Consider the following 19,325-nt stretch of genomic DNA (forward strand, 5'->3'; position numbering starts at 1 on the left):
AAATGGAGATTAAGGATCACAATAGCATATTGACTTTCCTAAGAAGGCTCTTTACACTTCTAACTACTGTATTTACTAACCTGTTCCATGGAAATAGAAATTTATCCTGACAATTATGGTTTGGTATCAACTCGGCAAAATATTCTCATGATTTGAAGGATTTGTCATCATTGATTGCAACCCTCTTAAATAGCATTTAGCAAATACTGAAAAAGGTGGAAAGGATCCGACCCGATCCACGTCGATCCATGGATTGTGTACAACCATGTAACATATCCATACTTATGTATTGTAACCCACTTAGACTGTCGGGTCTGGATACACCAGACCCGGATCCATATAACTATGTTGTAACATTATAAAAACACCTTTTAGGTCACGATTCTAAGTATGAGAAAATAGAAAGCGTAACAGCTAAAAAGGCCTTGCGTTTCTTCTTCGTCTCTCTCTCTCTTTTCTCTACAGGTGAAAAACTTTCATGGTATCAGAGCGTAGATCCGACTAAGGCTGAGAAGGATTCCGATAAGAGCGAAGTTCAGAAAATCGAGTTTTTTTTCTTCTTTCCCCTTCTTTTTTTTCTGTTTCTCCTTTCCCCTTTTCTTCTGTTCCTCTCCATTTCCTCCCCTCTTTGCTCACTCGTCCTCTTTTTCTGAAATCTACTGTGTACCCACACCTCACGTGGGTTCCTTTTCTTGGTGAAACCGTGATCCACGTGACCTCTATTCACGTGGGTTTCATATTTGGTGAATCTGCGATTCACGTGCACCCTGTTTACGTGAACACTGACTGTGGGTGACTGGGTTTCACGTGAATTGATTCACGTGAAACACCGAATCTCTCCTTAATTTTTTTTCTTGATCTTCCTTACCTAATCTCCTCTAAGTCTGTCTTTGCATATTCAAATATTTTTTTTTATGATTCTTTACTGCTATGCTGTGAAACTTATTCTTTGATTACCTATTTCTATTCTTATAAAAAAAAGGGGGTTCTTTTAACGTGTGAAGGCATTCATCTCATAAATCTCAGTTTCTGGACTGCATAGAAAAGGTTCAGAAACTGAGTTCCCTGCACCCGACAGCCTGCGATTCTATATCCTAAAAAACAAAAAGGAAAGCAGGCTGAACTTTTTGTGAACACTCTGGTCGACATTCTCGTTTTTTTTTTTTCAAATGGACCCTTATCACTCTCAATCAAATCTTTCTTCAAGCTTCCTCAACCAACTCGTCTCTGAAAAGTTGATTACCTCGAATTTCTTGATTTGGAAGAGACAAATTATTCCTTTTATAAGAAGTCAAGGTCTTTTAGGTCACCTGGATGGAACCACTCTTGTTCCACCAGAATTTGTCCCGAGAGAAAAGAAAGATGATCAAAGGGCGAGTTCGATCGTGTATGTCAAAAATGTATAATTTCTCAATTGGGAAAGAAAAGATCAATCAGTTGTCGCATACATCACCTCAACCTTGTCTCAAGAAGTTCTAGTTGCCATTCCCGACAATTGTACAACGCTACAACTCTGGGAGCGACTGGTTCAGACGTATTCGCAGGTTTCTCAAGCAAGGATGGTTTTCCTTAAAAGGGAATTTCAGTTGTTAAGAAAAGAATCCATGACCATCATAGAATATTTGAACAAGATAAAGACCATCACAGATCAGCTTGCAGTTATAGGATGTGTCGTAAGCGACAATGACATGATGCAAAAAACTCTAAGTGGATTGGGATCTGACTACAATATGATAGTCACTTCACTATTGTGCCTTCCTGCTCTTCCTTCTTTCGATGCGTTACGGGTGAAATTGATTCAGTATGAAATGACTCTGAAGGGATTCTCTGAAGAAACTCACATCCACATAAATTCTCAAGAAGTTTTTGCCACAGGAGTGACTTATGGTAGAGGATGAGAACGAGGAGGACAAGGGCGAAATGGATACGGAGGGCGTGGTCTGCTCCCCACTTCAAATATGTCTGCTCATGCGCATGGATCAAGATCTGTTCCCATTTGCTTCTTTTGTAACAAAAAACGGCATATCAAGGCGAATTGTTGGCACAATCCAGAGAATAAAGGAAAGGGCCCACAGACAGAAACAAAAAGAAAATTCACAAATACCAGAGATAGTGGAGAGATCAAAGATCTACTAATATCTGCCTTGTCAGAGTTGAAATTGAAGCAGAGTGATGAAGGCACTTGGTTTGTTGACTCAGGAGCATCGACTCATGTGATAGGTGATGCAGGTAAGATTTCTAATCCTATTCCTTATTTTGGAAAAAATAAGATTGTTACTGGAGATGGATCCCACCATCCTGTTTCTCATGTTGGAAAAACTGTCATTCCCATGTCACATTCCACTCTTACTCTTTCTGACGTTCTTCATGCTCCTGACATTAAGAAAAACATCGTCTCTGTCTCCAAGCTTATTGATGATAATAATGCTTCAGTTGAATTTACTTCTTTCTCTGTGCAGGTCAAGGACCTACGCACGAGGGAAACATTCACTGAAGGAAAAAGACGAGGCAATATGTATGTCTTTGAAGAAGCTCCATGTCATGCTGTCCGCCCTGCTCATCTGAATTTGAAGCCTTCGTTAGAGTCGTGTTCATTTTCTTCTGCCAGTGTTTTTAGTATTTCTGAATGTAATAAGTCGTTCTTATGGCATAGTCGGTTAGGACATTGTGGGAGTCATTTCATTAAGAAACTTGTCTCTAATAATCTCATTCCAAAAGAAAGTCTCAATGGGAATGAGAGCAGTCATAAGTGTTCCAGTTGTCTTTCATGTAAGAGTCATGTATTGCCTTTCCATTCCATTAATAAGAGAGCTTCAAAACCTTTTGAGATTATTTGTTCTGATGTATGGGGACCCGCCCCAATTGTCTCTGGATCTGGGAGCAGATACTATCTAATCTTTGTTGATAGTTATTCTCGATACACTTGGATATATTTCATAAAGAATAAGTCGGAAGTCTTCTCTTTGTTTCAAAATTTTCTTTCCTTGGTCAAAAATCAATTTTTTGAGTCCATTCAATTTTTCCAATGTGATGGAGGTGGGGAATTCTCATCCCGTGATTTTGTTTATTTTCTTCGAAATAATAGAATAGGAATAAGGGTATCCTGCCCCCACATCCCCTCAACAAAATGGGATTGCTGAACGAAAACATAGACATATTGTTTAAGTGCCATGAGTATGCTTTATGACAACCATCTCCCTATCAACCTATGGACAGAAGCCTTTCATTCTGCCGTGCATGTGATAAATAGACTGCCCATGGTTGTTCTGAAAAATAAGTCTTCTTATCACTGTCTTTTTGGAGCTCATCCTAGTTATCATGATTTGCGTGTCTTTGGTTGTGTTTGCTATGTGCATATTGATCAGTCTCTGAGAAACAAGTTTCAGGACAAAGCCTAGAAATGTAGGTTTGTGGGATATGCAGATGACTACAAAGGATATAGGTGTTATGATCCCACCAACAAACGTATCAGAATCTCAAGAAATGCTGTCTTTGATGAACAAAATTTTGATGACGGAGCTGATGCAACGAATATGCCAACTGAAGTTTACTATCCTTGGTTGAGTTCAGAACTTTTTGTTGACTCCAATGAAACATGCTCCTCATATTGCGTGCAACAAGAAGAAGAGAGTTTTGAAGACACTGGGACGTCGAGATCACATAATACAGAAGAAGTACCAGGCAGATACAAAGGCATTGTCTATACTAGACAAAGACCGACAATATCAAGCCATTCAGATCATGTCTCAGACGGCAATCCAACTCATTCTCGTACTCTTAAGGTCAGAAAATCAAACCGCATACGACATCCCATTGACAGGTGGGTTAGCTATAACAACTTCTCATTGGATTTTCAACTTTTCTTAACTGCTCTCAATAAGGAAGATGAGCCCACCATGTACTACCAGGCAGCCACTTCTACCAAGTGGGTAGAAGCCATGAATGATGAAATGCAAGCCTTGCATGAATGTGGAACTTGGGAAGTTGTTCCCAGACCACCTGACAAAAATGTTGTCGGATGTAAATGGGTCTACAAAATAAAGTACAAGCCAGATGGAACTATTGAACGATACAAGGCAAGGCTTGTGGCAAAATGATTCACTCAAGAAGCAGGGCAAGACTATGATGAGAGCTTCAGTCCGGTTGTAAGAATGAGAACAATCCGAATTATTATTTCCCTGGCTATTGAACATGGATGGAAGTTGAGTTAGCTTGATGTAAAAAATGCATTCTTACATGGGGACTTAAAGAAGGAAGTATACATGGAGTAACCCCTGAAAAGAGCTATCTATGGTCTGAAGCAAGCATCTCGCTCATGGTTTGATAGCTTCTCGCTAGAGATTCAGAAGCATGGATTTTCACGTTCCATGCTGGACCACTCATTATTTATCTTTAGAAGTCAGACTGTGAGCACTCTGTTATTAATTTATGTCGATGATATTGTCATCACAGGAAACTCTGCGGCCCACATCCAAGAAGTAAAAGACTTACTAGGTCAGAGGTTCAAAATGAAGGATCTTGGAGTTCTACGTTATTTTATTGGCGTAGAAGTTGATAACCAGACTCATGGCTTGACCCTCACTCAACATAAGTACACCGTAGACGTTCTCAGCAAGGCATGCATGCAAGACTGCAAACCTCTGGGAACTCCGAGTGTGCTTTATCAAAAACTTAACGCTTAGGATGGAGATCTGTGTGATGACCCCACCAGGTATCGAAGCATAATAGGAATGTTACAGTACCTCATATTCACCAGACCTGATATTGTTTATTCAGTCAATCAAGTGTCTAAATTTATGCATGCGCCACGTACTGGACATATGGAAGCGGTCAAGAGGATCCTTAGATATCTGAAAGGGACTATTGGGGATGGATTGATATATTCACCACAGTCATATGGCAAAGATGAGCACATACTCACTGTATATTGTGATGCAGACTGGGCAGGAGATCCTGATGAACGAAGATCTACATCAGGATATTGCGTCTTCATGGGAAAAAATTTAGTCTCTTGGAGCAGTAGAAAACAAAAGGCCATCACTAGATCAAGCACTGAGGCTGAGTATAGATCTATGGCTTCTGCTACTGCCGAAGTCACATGGATCAGGCATCTACTAACCGAAGTAGGAGAAAAGATTTCCCACACTACTTTGTTATGTGACAACCAAAGTGCTATCAACATGTCATTCAATCCAATACATCATAGTCGTGCCAAGCACATTGAGATCGACCAACACTTTGTGAGACAGAAGGTTGAAGAAAAAGAGATTGAGCCTGAGTTCGTCAATACTGAAAGACAAGTTGCAGATCTATTTACCAAAGGGTTAACAAAGGATCATTTTTGGATGCTTAAAGGCAAGTTGTTCATGGTCCAAAACCATGATCAACTTGAGGGAGGGTGAAAAAGGTGGAAAGGATCCGACCCGATCCACGTCGATCCATGGATTGTGTACAACCATGTAACATATCCATACTTATGTATTGTAACCCACTTAGACTGCCGGGTCTGGATACACCAGACCCGGATCCATATAACTGTGTTGTAACATTATAAAAACACCTTTTAGGTCACGATTCTAAGTATGAGAAAATAGAAAGCGTAACAGCTGAAAAAGGCTTTGTGTTTTTTCTTCGTCTCTCTCTCTCTCTTCCTCTCTCTCTTTTCTCTACAGGTGAAAAACTTTCAAATACATCCATTAATACCCTAAAGAACAATGAAGTTCTTTACCTCACTACAATTTCTCCATTTAACTTTGTGATCTTGGTCACCTACCATGGGTAACTTTTGACAGTTATGTCCACAAGGGGTGGATTGGTTATTTTATATTATTCTTTGTTCATTGTTATTTCTTGTCTTGAGCATTTATGTTGAGCATACAAGTATTGTGGCTCAAATATGTCTACGAATATCATGATGGCACGGGAAGTGTGCAAACACATGATGCAATGAAAGAACAAGAAAGTAATATTGAAATCGGCAAGTATGTGATGTTACAGGGCTGTCAAGAACAAGAAGAAATACACTAATATGCAGCCAATACGGATTACCTTGACCCTACAAGTCGAAACCTAATCTGCATCACCTTCTTGCTCCTTCTTTGTTGCAATCTGAACAAATGGCCCTTCACCCTCGTGAACAAGAACCCTCAAAGAACCTCTCTTGAAATTCACAGCTTGGAACCCACCCTCTATGCCTCTTTATATAGTGGCCTCACACTAAGTTTTCAAAACAAAGAGGTCAGTGAGGTTTCCTTGGTAACATGGGAGAAGGACTCTATTTGGGGTTTCCTTAGTAATATAGGAGAGAGTCTCTAAGTGGTCCCATGTCTTATGTGGCAAGACAAAATGACATCACCTAACATATCATAGTGCAGATCCATAAAGGGCATGAAATTGTTCTGATTCTTCCACATTTTGTCATTTCATTGAGACCTATCCAGGTTCATAGGGTGAAAATGAATTACCATCTTCTTAAAGATATGCTACTGCCACCTAATTATAAATAAAGAAACATAGCAAAGGGATATGCTGATAAATCCTCATGACAGTGGCCCTAGATATGGATGTGAAACATGTATTAGTATGAAAAGGAATTATCTTCTTAATGACATGCGACTGCCACATAATTATAAATAAAGGAACATAATAAAGGGCTACTGTGACAAGTCCTCAACACAGTGGCACTAGATATAAATGAGAAACATGTATTAGGGTCAAAAGGAATTACCATCTTCTTAATGACATGCCAATGCCACTTAATTATAAATAAACATAAATAAAATGGTTTCAATGACAAATCCTCATGACAGTCGCACCAGATATGGATGAGAAACATGTATAGGTTTTCTATAAAGATTTCACTTTGTGAAATCTCAATTTTTTTGTGTGGCCAAATCTACAAGATTTTACTTTTCCCTGCCCTCCATGCATTGATAACTTGTTACTATATAGTATATCCAGTCTTCAATGAAAGATTACTATGTTAACATATCACATGGCATACATGTGAACAGGTATTTGCTGATGAGCTTTTGATGAATCAAGATTTCCAGAAGTACTTGATGACAGCTGATTCTGTTACTCGCACGGCTGTTAAGTTATTTAAAGAACACGGTACATATGGAAAGATTGGAAATGTACTGGAAATTGTTTCTGCTCATTTTCTTCTCTCTTTTTGCGATGAATCAGCCTTTACTAAGTTTACCCAGACATTGTTTTGGTCATGTAGGAGGAATGCTGAATTATCTGAACTAAGTTTGTGTGCTGCCATGATATTAATTGGTACTATTGCTAATGTTGCTGCTCCATGCCTTCTCCAAGCACATGTATTTGCATTGGTTTCTAAGTCTATTGGCATCAACATGAATTTACCCAGAAAGAAAGAAGATCTTGACAATGTTGTGAACTCATATATCTCAGCTTTTGAAGTATCTGTCAACCTCTACATGAAGCACATGTCTACCTTAGAGAGAAATCACAATCCGAAAGGTGATAAATTATTTGACTTTTCAGAAATGGAGTGGCACACATTTGAATTTGGCTGCCCTGCATCTTTTGAATCTTTTGTTCAGCCAGATACATATGGGAAAATAGATCTACAAAGCCTGAAGTATAGAGAGTCATGCAGTACAAGTTTTTATAAGGAGTTTTCTAGGTCTGACCTAATCAGTGCATCTATATCGTATCTTGAGGATATCAAACACATGTTTGATCCTTCATGCAGGAAAGAGATTTATGCCATACTGAATTACATTATATTAAAATGCCTATCTGAATTAAGCAAAAAGAATCCTTTGCATAGAACTGAAGAAAAATCTTCTGAAAAAATATGTTATTTAGCTGCTTTACTAAAGTTGATGGGATGTTCACTGCTGCAAATCATATGGCACATAAGAAGTAGCAGCAATCCTTCTCATTTAAAGATCCTGAAAGATTATGCTTTCTGCAGCGAGTATGACTTCATAGCTGGTGTAATTAGTTATTTCGAGCATTGGAGGCCAGAGATTGAAAATTTGGTGTCTGATGCTATGGGAAGGCATCCTGAAAAGCACAAGAAGACAAAATCAATGATAGTTCATTTTTCTGGTTTACTTCTATTTTGTTATGAGAGAGGGCCAGAGTTCTTATGGAAGGGCTGCATTTTTGTCTTAATGGTGTTAATGAATCTACTTGTATTTGAAGAGGGAAGTCTAGATGCATTAAAATTGATACCTGAACAACCAGCGGGATACTATGTTCCTAATTCTTTCAAGTCTAGAAACCATCAGGTGACTAATGGAGAGATAGTTTTTGGTTCTCAATATTTCTATTAATTATTTTTATTTCCTAAATCTCAAAAAATTATTTTATGATATTGAATATGCAACTGTGTTGCAGGATGTGGCAGTCCATAAGTCAAGTCTATCAGTTACATCAAGCATCAATAGGATCAAGGTGAGTGCAAGAGTATATCCCAAAATATAGATTGGTTGAAAAAATAAAGGTATATTACAGAACATGTTCAGGTATGAAATTTATCTTTTAGATATTTAAATGTGCAACTATTTTGCAGGATGTGGCAGTCAGGAAGTCAAGTCTATTAGTAGCTTCAAACATGAAAAAAATTAAGGTGCAGTATACAGATAAATCTGAAAATATGGATTTAATTATAAGGTACTCACTGTCCTCTTTTGCCTGTTACTCTAAGCATATGTATTGTGCATCTATATATGTTTCATCCTTTTCTTTGTCATGCACATCTATGACATATATGCATGGATCCTCTATTCTGTTTCCTCGCATGTGGACATTGGTTGGTTCTGAAATAATGGTCTGCTCCATGATAGGAAAGTTATTTTCAGTTTTTAACAATTATTACTTCAGTCACTTTAGAGAAGAACCAAAATATAACAATAGAGGGGAAAAAAGAGAAAGAACCATTGCATGATCATATCTGAAGCATGGGAAGTAGCCCTAACAACTTGCTATCCTCAACAAACTGTTTTGGTAGTGTTCTTCCTGATATTGAATGTTGGGTCTTGTGATGGAGAGAAATGTGCCAATGACGTTCTTTAGTATAATGAAGGCATTCAATTGAAAAAGGATTAAAGGGATTATTCCCCGTCTACCCCAAAACATAACTGCCTGTAACAAATGATGATTCTAACTCAATCATAATAGTAAGTATAAACAACAATTTACAAAAACACGTTTAATATTTTGCATATATACAGATACAAGCCTAGCCTTTGCAAAGTTACAAATGGCCTCTAAGGTTAAGAAAGTTCTCAAATGACCTCCTTGCTCACAGCACGTGATGGAAAATAAGTGAATTTACTTTTTTTTCCTTTAATACAAAAAATACAAAATGTTCATTTTGCATTTTCAACACAGAGAGTTCTGGCCCACTAATAACAATGTAGTCAAGTCTGTCATTGTAAATCGATCTCAATGAAGGAAACCCCTCCTCTCTCTCTCTCATTGGTACAATAGACTTACTTTTGCTGCAAAGGTTCTCACCAAAATTTCAGCTGTATGGATTAATGTTGACCTAATTGATTAGATCGAAAGAGAACAATGAAAAGAGTAAAGAAAGCAAGAGACAAGTCTTGATTATATTCTTATGAATTATTTACAAGACTGAGACTATAATCAAAGTTCAAAGCTTTTCAAGAGGAAAGCAAAGAGCAATTTCACGCATATCTGGTTTCAAAAAAAAGAAAAAGAAAAGAAAAGCACCAAACAAGAAGCCACCCAAACCGAAAAAAGATAAGACCGGTGTCTGTGTACATCTCTAATGATTCCTTTCAGTCCCATGGCAATTCATAGTGTCAGTTTCCTTTCTTCCATTTCGGGAATAATGAAGGAAAAGAGCCATGTTTAAATAGGTGTAAAAAAGAAGGCTGATTAACTAGGGAGAAAACTGAGTATAATGTTAAACTGGTCTTTCTTTCACTAACTATTGTTTAGCTATGATTAACCAAACATAGTTGAGCATAGGCTCCTGTTTGGTATATATCAGCAAACTTAAGGCTTGAATTCATAACTTTTGAAAGGTTGAACATGTTTCTGTAAATATGTGAAAGGTTAGCATTTTCTTGTAAATTGTTCAAGTATAAAAAAGTAATGAATGACAAATAACAAAAATACCCTTACAAATGACAACATTACTATTTAACACTCAAGCTCATGGTTCATGGTCACCAGTTTGTTAAGAAGAAAATAAGAACAAAGATGAGAAAGAAAACACTTGGCTAAGAAATCAATAAGTTGTAACTTGAATGGAACATAAGGTAGATAGACAATTTTAATGAAAATACAAAAAGAATATAAGTGGATGCCTCATAAGAACACACAAACATACACAATCAAGACCACTTATGGGTCAATACAAGAGCACAACCACAAGTAAAAAATATAAGAATATTATTAAGAGAATGCTTGTGAACAAGCTTAACATACAAAAGGGGTTACTTACACCCTCTATTTATAGACAAAAGGAAGCAAAGAAGAGTCATTGAGAAGTACTCCCAACAGCCCATCAACTAGAAATATAGCTGAAAAGGAAAACCCTAAAGTGCCCTCTAGGAACATTATATATATATATATATATATATATATATATATATATATATATATATATATATATATATATATATATATATGAGAAGGGAGTAACTGCCTATACCCCAGCATGCCTATGGCAGCCAACTCTTGCACGATGGACGATGCTGCACAAGGTGGGTGTTAAAAAATGCTTTAGCAGCGGTCGTGACCGCCACTAAAAGTGCTCTCTGTGTGCGCATTGTGCATGACATGCACACTTGCTGCATCCTGGCTGCCCATCATCTTCCGATGGGCGGCCTTGGGTCGTTGGCCCTTCTTTATATATAGATATATAACCAACATTAACTAACCAAATTTTAGAGTTGCATAGTGAAACATATTGGTTAAAACACAGGGTCAACATTTTTTTATGTTTGCATTTTGGATATAGAAAAGGCATGGTAAATTTACAAAAGCACTCTTGATGGGAACCACCTTGACATGATGCTCTCTCTCTCACGCAAGTTTCCTGTTAGAAGCGCATCATTCCTCATAAGCTGAAGTAGACACTAAAGATACTGACAAGACTGATTACAGGGAAAATGAAGATACTGATAATGCTTGCAATGGGGAAAGGTTTATGGAGTCCATCTTGGTTTTAGAGGAAGACAGAAAGAAGCCTAATGATTATGAAGAACTGGTTGACTTTATTGTCTGCAAACATGGAAAGGACTACACTCATTGGTTGAAATCAAGGGAGATTTTTAGGAGGTGGACTTATGAAAAGGAAGCTGTAGAACGGGACAAACGGAAGAGAAAATTAAGGCGGTCATTACGGGGGCTCGATGCAGAAGATTTCTATGCATTAGAATGAGCGTTCAAGTTTTTCAGATTGGACACATGTACAATAAAAGTCCTGTATTTCTAGCAAGAATAATTTTGCCGAAATTTTACTCTCGTTTGTACTCATATCAAGCTGTGGCATTGCCCTAGTCTGTATCACACGGGTATGGACACACACAAATGTAATACGGGCTCAAGACATAAGTAAAATTATGAAAATGTAGGACACGGAGGCACCACAAAAGCACCCATATATATATATATATATATATATATATAAGTCTAGCACAGATGTGCATATGGTATCTTATTATTCTTGTTCTTTTAAGTGAATCTAACTTTATAGATATGGTCTATTTAGCGGGAGGTGATTAAAAAAGTCAACAGTCATAAAAGTGCCATTTTTTCATTATTTAAAATGGTATTTTTTGTTGAAAAAACATGATTCAAGGTTCATATCTAACAAATTGACTGTTGAACACATCTGCTGGATCAGATTGAGTTAAAACAATTTGCATTTATGAATTTCAACTCATTGATATCATATGCACATTTGCAATAAAGACTTATCTTATATATATAATTGTGTTTAGATAGATTTAACCTTATTAAAATGATTAAAATATCTTGAAAAAAATGATATTTTAAAAATGGATTGGTATTTTTTGGGGCATTATAAGTCTTTTTGAACATGAGAAAATTGAAAAGTCAAATACCTTTTCCAAAAAAAGTAACTTTACTAAACTATCAAAGTTACCTTTTTGACTTCAAGAAGCAACCTTGTATTTTAAAAAATGCCATTATTTTAAGTTTGTTTTGATCATTTTAAAAATGTTAAATCTATCTAATGTTAAATGCAACTGATTTATATAAAGGGCTATAAAGGCCCACTAGAATACGAAAATTGGGAACATGAGAACTAGGCATTTTTGATATTTTTTTGCAAATTCAACCCAACAGATGTGTTCAGCATGGTCCACCTGCTAAGAATTGGCTGTTGGATCAGTTTTTGTGACAAAAAAAAAACATAAGTTTTGGATGTCAGAATATTTACAAAAATTCTAAGCCATCGATTTTGAGGCCTTAAAAAAACCTGCTTATGCAATGCAACTAAATGATTCAAGAGCTGACTCCTTTAAAACCAAGTATGTAGATCACTTCCATACAATCTCAGATTTAATAAAAAACAAAACCCATGAAAATCTCAGTGTACAGTTTACTTATGTTCTAGTGGTCATGTATACAGGAAATGTTCTAGTCAAGCCCCATTAAGGTTAAGCCCTAAGTTAGATGCTAGCAAAAAACATTTACTACATGTGATTTTTGCTTGATCTAAACCGATAGATGTGTTTATCATAGTTTACTTAGCAGTTAAGATGCATTTAATTAAGTATTTTTCATGCACATGTATGCTTTTTCAAAGAGGTAAAAAATCAACTGTTTATGTTGTGCTAAAATTTAATAATAAAAGATTTTTAAATTTTTTTGGCAAATTGATTCAATCCAAAAACAATTATGAACACATTTACAGGTTCATATTCCACAAAAAACACCTATTTTTTTGGTTGGTCCTAACTTTGGACCTAACAAAAATGAAACCCAAGAACATTTTCTACACACACACACACACACACACATATATATATATATATATATATATATATATATGAACACATTTACAAGTTCATATTCCATAAAAAACACCTACAACCACATTTTTTGTTAGGAGCTTTGGACCCAACAAAAATGAAACCGGACAAGAATATTTCCCTATATATATATATATATATATATATATATATATATATATATATATAGAGAGAGAGAGAGAGAGAGAGAGAGAGAGAGAGAGAGAGAGGTGTGAAATTGATACATGTTAAATGATAAGTGCTAAATGGGTTTTTTCTGTCCTTTCGGTGTTTTTTTTTGCAGTTCTGATGCCGTCAATGTGTTGGGCATGGTCGATTTATGAGGAATCCACACCAGGATCATGTGTTTTCGATGAAAAAATGATATTTAGAGCCTCAAAATTTTACAAAGATTTTAGACCGTTGCTTTTTTCAACCTTATAAAAACCCACCAATGTGTCGTAATCAAACACTTCAACAGCTTATCCCTATAAAATTAAATATATAGATCACATCTGTATGGTCACAATTTAAAAATAAAACAAAAAAAACCCTAAAACGCTCATTTAGTATCGTTTAGCACTTACCCACACACACATTATATATATCTTCTCAATTAACCTTCATGTGTTCAATATAGTTTATTTGATAGGAACCCTGTCTTGAATCAGGTTTTCTAAACATAAAATAAGATTTTTTAAATCATAAAACTTTGTTATAATGTTAACCACTTATTTTTTAAGATCTTAAAAAATCCAAAACATGTTATATATATATATAGCAATGGGTAGGTGATGAATGATACATGCTAAATGAGTTTTTAGGGTTTTTCATTTTATTTTTAAATTTTGGATGTGACCCATGTACTCCAATTTTTAGGATACATGCCAAACATTTAATTTGATATGTGCTAAATGATACATGCAATTACTAAGGCTAATTGAGAAGATGCAATCTGCATCTCTGATTTCTAATATATATATATATATATATATATATATAGAGAGAGAGAGAGAGAGAGAGAGAGAGAGAGGTGCTAAATGAGTTTTCAGGGTTTTTTTGTTTGATTTTTAAATTCTGACCGTATGGATGTGATCTATGTACTTGATTTTATAAGGATCAGCTCTTGAAGTGTTCGATTCCGACACATGGGTGGGTTTTTATAAGGTTCAAAAATCAATGGCCCAAAATCTTTGTAAAATTTTTAGGCTCCAAATATCATTTTTTTCATCAAAAACACATGATCCAGGTGTGGATCTCTCATAAATTGACCATGCCTAAGACATTTATAGGGTCAAAACTGGAAAAAACACCTAAAGGGCAGAAAAACTCATTTAGCATGTATCAATTTTGCACCTACCCATTTCTTTCTCTCTCTCTCTCTCTCTATATATATATATATATATATATATATATATATATATATATATATAGTAATGGGTAGGTGTGAAATAATAGGTGCCAAATGAAACGTGCTAAATGAGTTTTTCAGGGTTTTTTGTTTTATTTTTAAATTCTGACGGAACAAATGTGATCTATGTACTTGATTTTATAGGGATCAATTCTTGAAGTGTTCGATTTTGACACATGGTTGGGTTTTTATAAGGTTCAAAAAATCAATTGTCCAAAATCTTTATAAATTTTCAAGGCTCAAAATATCATTTTTTCGTTGAAAACACACGATCCAGGTGTAGATTCCTCATAAATCGACCATGCCCAACATATTTATGGGGTTGGAACTGCGAAAAAAATATCAAAAGGGCAGAAAAACCCATTTAGCGCGTATCAATTTTGCACCTACCCATTTCTATATATATATATATATTTATAGTGATGGGTAGGTGCAAAATTAATGTGCTAAATGGGTTTTTCTGCCCGTTGGATGTTTTTTTCGCAGTTCTGACCCCATAAATATGTTGGGCATAGTCGATTTACGAGGAATCCACACTTGGATTATCCCTATAAAATGAAGTACATATAGATCACATCTGTATGGTCAGAATTTAAAAATCAAACAATAAAACCCTGAAACTCATTTAGCACCTACCCATTACTCTCTCTCTCTCTCTCTCTCTCTCTATATATATATATATATATATATATATATATATATATATATTAGAAATCAGAGATGCAGATTGCATCTTCTCAATTAGCCTTCGTAAATGTGTTCAATATAGTTTATTTGATAGGAAGCATGTCTTGAATTAAAATAAGATTTTTTAAATCATGTAACTTTGTTATAATGTGGGCCATTGATTTTTTATGATCTTCAAAAACCTATGCAAACATCACAATCACATGATCCAAAACATTTTTTCTACTTAAAAAGCATTTACACCATATCTATAAGGTCGGATCAACAAAAGAACTCAATTTTTTTAAAAAAATCAAAACTTTTACTAGGTCGAAGTAGGTGCTCCTGAAGCACTATATATAATATATAGGAAAGGGGGTAGTGTCAGACCCCCAAACCGACATTCGGCCGACGTTGATCTAAGCTCATTACAGGTGGTCCTTGACCATTGCTAATAAGCTGGGAAAAAAAAAAGCACCTTTCGGCAGTCATGACCGTCGCTAAAGGGGTATTTTACCATTTAACACATGCCTGCAGCTGATCACGTGCACGATCAGCAGCGGGCGCACATCTGAATAACAATGGACGGAAACCTCATCCACTATCCCCATCACTATATATATATATATATATATATATATATATATATATATATATATATATATATATATATATATATATATATATATATATATATATAATGCATAGAACTATTACCTATAAATCACCCTCTTTTTTTAAAGGAAAATCACTTTCTTTTCAGATTTTTATTTTTTTGGTAAATCGGATCTTATATAATGTTTGTTTAGTAGAAAATGAGTTTTGAATCATGTGATTGTGAAACGTAAGCAAGTCTTTTAAGGGCTTAAAAAATCGTCGGCCCACAATGCACTAAAATTTTATGATTAAAAAAATATATTTTTAGATCCATGCAACAATAGACAATTATTTCTCAACTCAAAAAAACATGTTTTTTCAGCAAAAAAACAAGATCCAATGTTCATTTATCAATAAATCAACCATGTCAAGTACATCTACGAGGTTAGATTGAGTCAAAACTACTTGCATCGTAAGATGTCAACAAGATTACACCTACAATCGACTATATATATATATATATATATATATATATATATATATATATATATATGTGGTAGCTGCGTGACCACTTTTGAGCCTGACCGAATGGACGTGTCCATGATGGATACTCAGCATGTTGTCTTATTAAAAAGAGCTTTTAGTGGTGCTTTTGAAGGGGCAAAAGTACTGCTAAAGGTCTAATTTCTGCCCAGACCTTTAGCGGTGCTTTTGAAGTGCAGCTAAAGGTCTAATTTTTGCTCAACTACAGTGTGTTGAGCGTCCATCACACGCATGCATCCATTTGGATCAGACTCAAAAGTAGTCAGGCAGAGAGAGAGAGAGTAGCTACCTACACCGATCCGTGCCTGCTGCTGCTTATGAGACTTTTGAAAGGTTATTTTCCATGTTTTTCTTGAATTTGACTACATAGATGTGTTCTACATGTTTGACTTAATAGGAATGGACTCTTTCAATATTCGATTTCGATGCACAGGTAGGTTTTTATAAGGTTTGAAAATCAACAGTGTAAAATTTGTATAAATATTATAAATATTCAAGGCTTAAAAAATTATATTTTTTAGAAAAAACACAATCCAAGTATTGTTTCCTAGCAAATCGTCCATGCCAAATATATCTGCATAGTTAGATTTGGGAAAAACAACTTGGAAACCCCCTACACTTGCAGTAGGCTGCCGTAGGCAGCTACTCCCCCCCCCCTCTCTCTCTGTATATATATATATATATATATATATATATATATATATATATATATATATATATATATATATATATATATATATATATATATATATATAAAGTGATAACTATCTACCATTTTTTAGCCTACCACCAGTGAATGTGTTTCTGGGTTATTTTTTGCAAATTTGACCCTGCAGATTTTTTTGACATGGTCGATTTGCTAGGCAATGACACTTGTATCATATTTTTTTGATGAAAAACATAGCCTTTTAAGCAATGAATATTTATGAGAGAGAGAAGAAGAGAAAAGAGAGATATTTAGAGAAATAAATTCAATTCTATTCAATAATACATATGGGGATTCTTAGGCTTCTATTTATGGATTTGGAGCTTGAGGTAAATTTCAATTGTAATTTCTAAAATTAAGCTAACCCATAAAACAAAACGCCCTCTAGTTGTCAAAAAAAATTTCTACTTGACAACAAGAACTAAACTAGAAAGAGGAGTTTAGAGTCTTATTCTGACATAACTCTTTATTAAGCCTAGTTTCTTAAAATCATAAAAGACAATAAATAAGCATAATTGAACTGTATGAATCCTCTCCTTCCTAAAAGGTGGGAGATGCTTCTAAAGAGAGGGAGACTCCTCCCTTGTAGATCCCATTGGCTTGCTCTTATTCATTCTGTTGTTGACAAGTTACGTGCTGCCTTCTCAATTCCAAAAACTCCGTAGGAAGCTGGCACTTGTTTTGAGTAGGGTTCATTCTTGATTCACCACCTAAGTTGTCATATCAACATTGACCAGGCTGTCCACCTCAACACTGGATTAGAAAAATCATCTAGATTTGGATCTCCTCTTGAACGTGGATCTCTAGTTGGGCTTGAATCAAGAATGACTACTCGATCGTGATTCATACAAACCTAACCCATTTATTTAAAACTAAATGGATTAAATTCTAACATCCAAACTTAAAAACCCACTACACCCGCTCCATTAGAAAGAAATTGAAACATCAAATCTCACTAAAATCAAAAGAACACCAAAATAAATTAGGGTTGATTCTTAACCATAATAGACCACCATGATCCACACCACTTTGCCCCCAAAGTAGGAGAGAGAATGACCCAACTAATTGGCCGCTCCACCTTGATCAAATATGTAAACTTGGTACTTGCCAAACACCTTGGCCACATAGTCCATTATTACCTTTGAGAAGTCTCACTCAATGGGCTCTAAGCTTTTAAGCCATTGGACTTCGAGTGCCATGTGGATTTCAAATATGAGAAGTTGATATAGGTCTACTTTATGGCTTGCTCTGTGGAGCTTCATGAACACATACGAGCATACCTCAACACCTTTGCATTTTGTCCCATCCCGGACTATAGGATCGAATCGGGGTTGCTCTTTGTAATGGCCCCTGATAACATTTTCCCAAATAAAAGTATGAGTGCTCCCCATATCAATAAGAGTGTCTACCTCATGGCTTTGTAGCTTTTCATGGATCTACACAAAATTTGGTGTTGACACGCTCATGAGAGTGTGACAGGAGAGGTTGTGAGGTGACTCCACCTTAGTGTCCTCATCACTAGCCGAATCATCTTCTGGCAGTTTCAACTCACTACCTCATTCTCAATGGATAACACCTTTTGTTGTTCTTCATCGCACAACTTAGCCACCATGTAGGCCTCTTTCGAGTTGTGTACACTTGTTGCCAAGACCTCAGTTCGGAGGTCCTCCCCATCGCTGACCCAATTAACTGTCAATTTAGCAAGCACATAACCAGGGGTGCTTTGACGGTTCTCTAAACAGGGCAAGCTCCCATCAAAACAGATCTCTTTATAATTTTCCCATGCCTCCCTTAGGAAAATTTTATCTTCGTGAAATCTAGACATGAATAACTCATGCCCCCAAGCTAGTTTGTCGAACACACTCCTACGTGCATGCCAAGCAACCTTATCTAGATGTCTTAAGAGGTCAGCAGCTTACGGGTACATCTCATCGTCTAGATGCTCCCTGATTACAACATCAACTTGAAGACCTGCCTCAATGAGACTGTTCATCATCGTTGTAGATAGTTTCTGCTTCAACACTTTTATATCTAACTTTAGAAATGTTAGATCAAGGTTCCACCTGATATAAAGATAACCAAGGTCACTACTCATCCTGACTAGAGATGAGTTCTCCAAGAGAAATAGGACGGTCACGGTAAAAGAAAACTAGGTTACAGTGGAAAAATCATATGTCAAGATACAAGCAACTAAAAATTATGAAATTTGGTTAGTATTTGGCCAACAGATATATGAGCTTACACACCAAATTTTAGACTTGAATTTCAATGGGATTAGGAGATATGAATTTTTGAAGGGGAACCAATTTTCTGACTCAGGGCAATTCTAGGTAGTCCAGAGGTATCAAAACAAGCTGTATTTCAAAATTTAAATCTCTTAGCACAGGTATCGAGAAAATCTAAAAAA

The 19,325-nt window shown here is 35.8% G+C and overlaps 1 protein-coding gene across 1 annotated transcript; it reads left to right on the forward strand.

Moving 5' to 3' along the window:
* The first annotated feature begins 5,809 nt into the window (after positions 1–5,809).
* LOC149816703 (2-isopropylmalate synthase) lies at positions 5,810–11,398 on the forward strand. The gene is made up of 4 exons (XM_089986948.1): positions 5,810–8,267; positions 8,377–8,433; positions 8,552–8,652; positions 11,122–11,398. The coding sequence occupies exons 1-4, from the start codon at positions 7,035–7,037 to the stop codon at positions 11,396–11,398; spliced, it is 1,668 nt and encodes a 555-aa protein (XP_089843074.1). The 5' UTR covers positions 5,810–7,034.
* The last annotated feature ends 7,927 nt before the right edge of the window (positions 11,399–19,325 follow it).

This window comes from Nuphar pumila, chromosome 14 (genome assembly GCF_984573655.1).
Source record: "Nuphar pumila chromosome 14, dmNupPumi1.hap1.1, whole genome shotgun sequence".
Classification (NCBI taxonomy): Eukaryota; Viridiplantae; Streptophyta; class Magnoliopsida; order Nymphaeales; family Nymphaeaceae; genus Nuphar; species Nuphar pumila.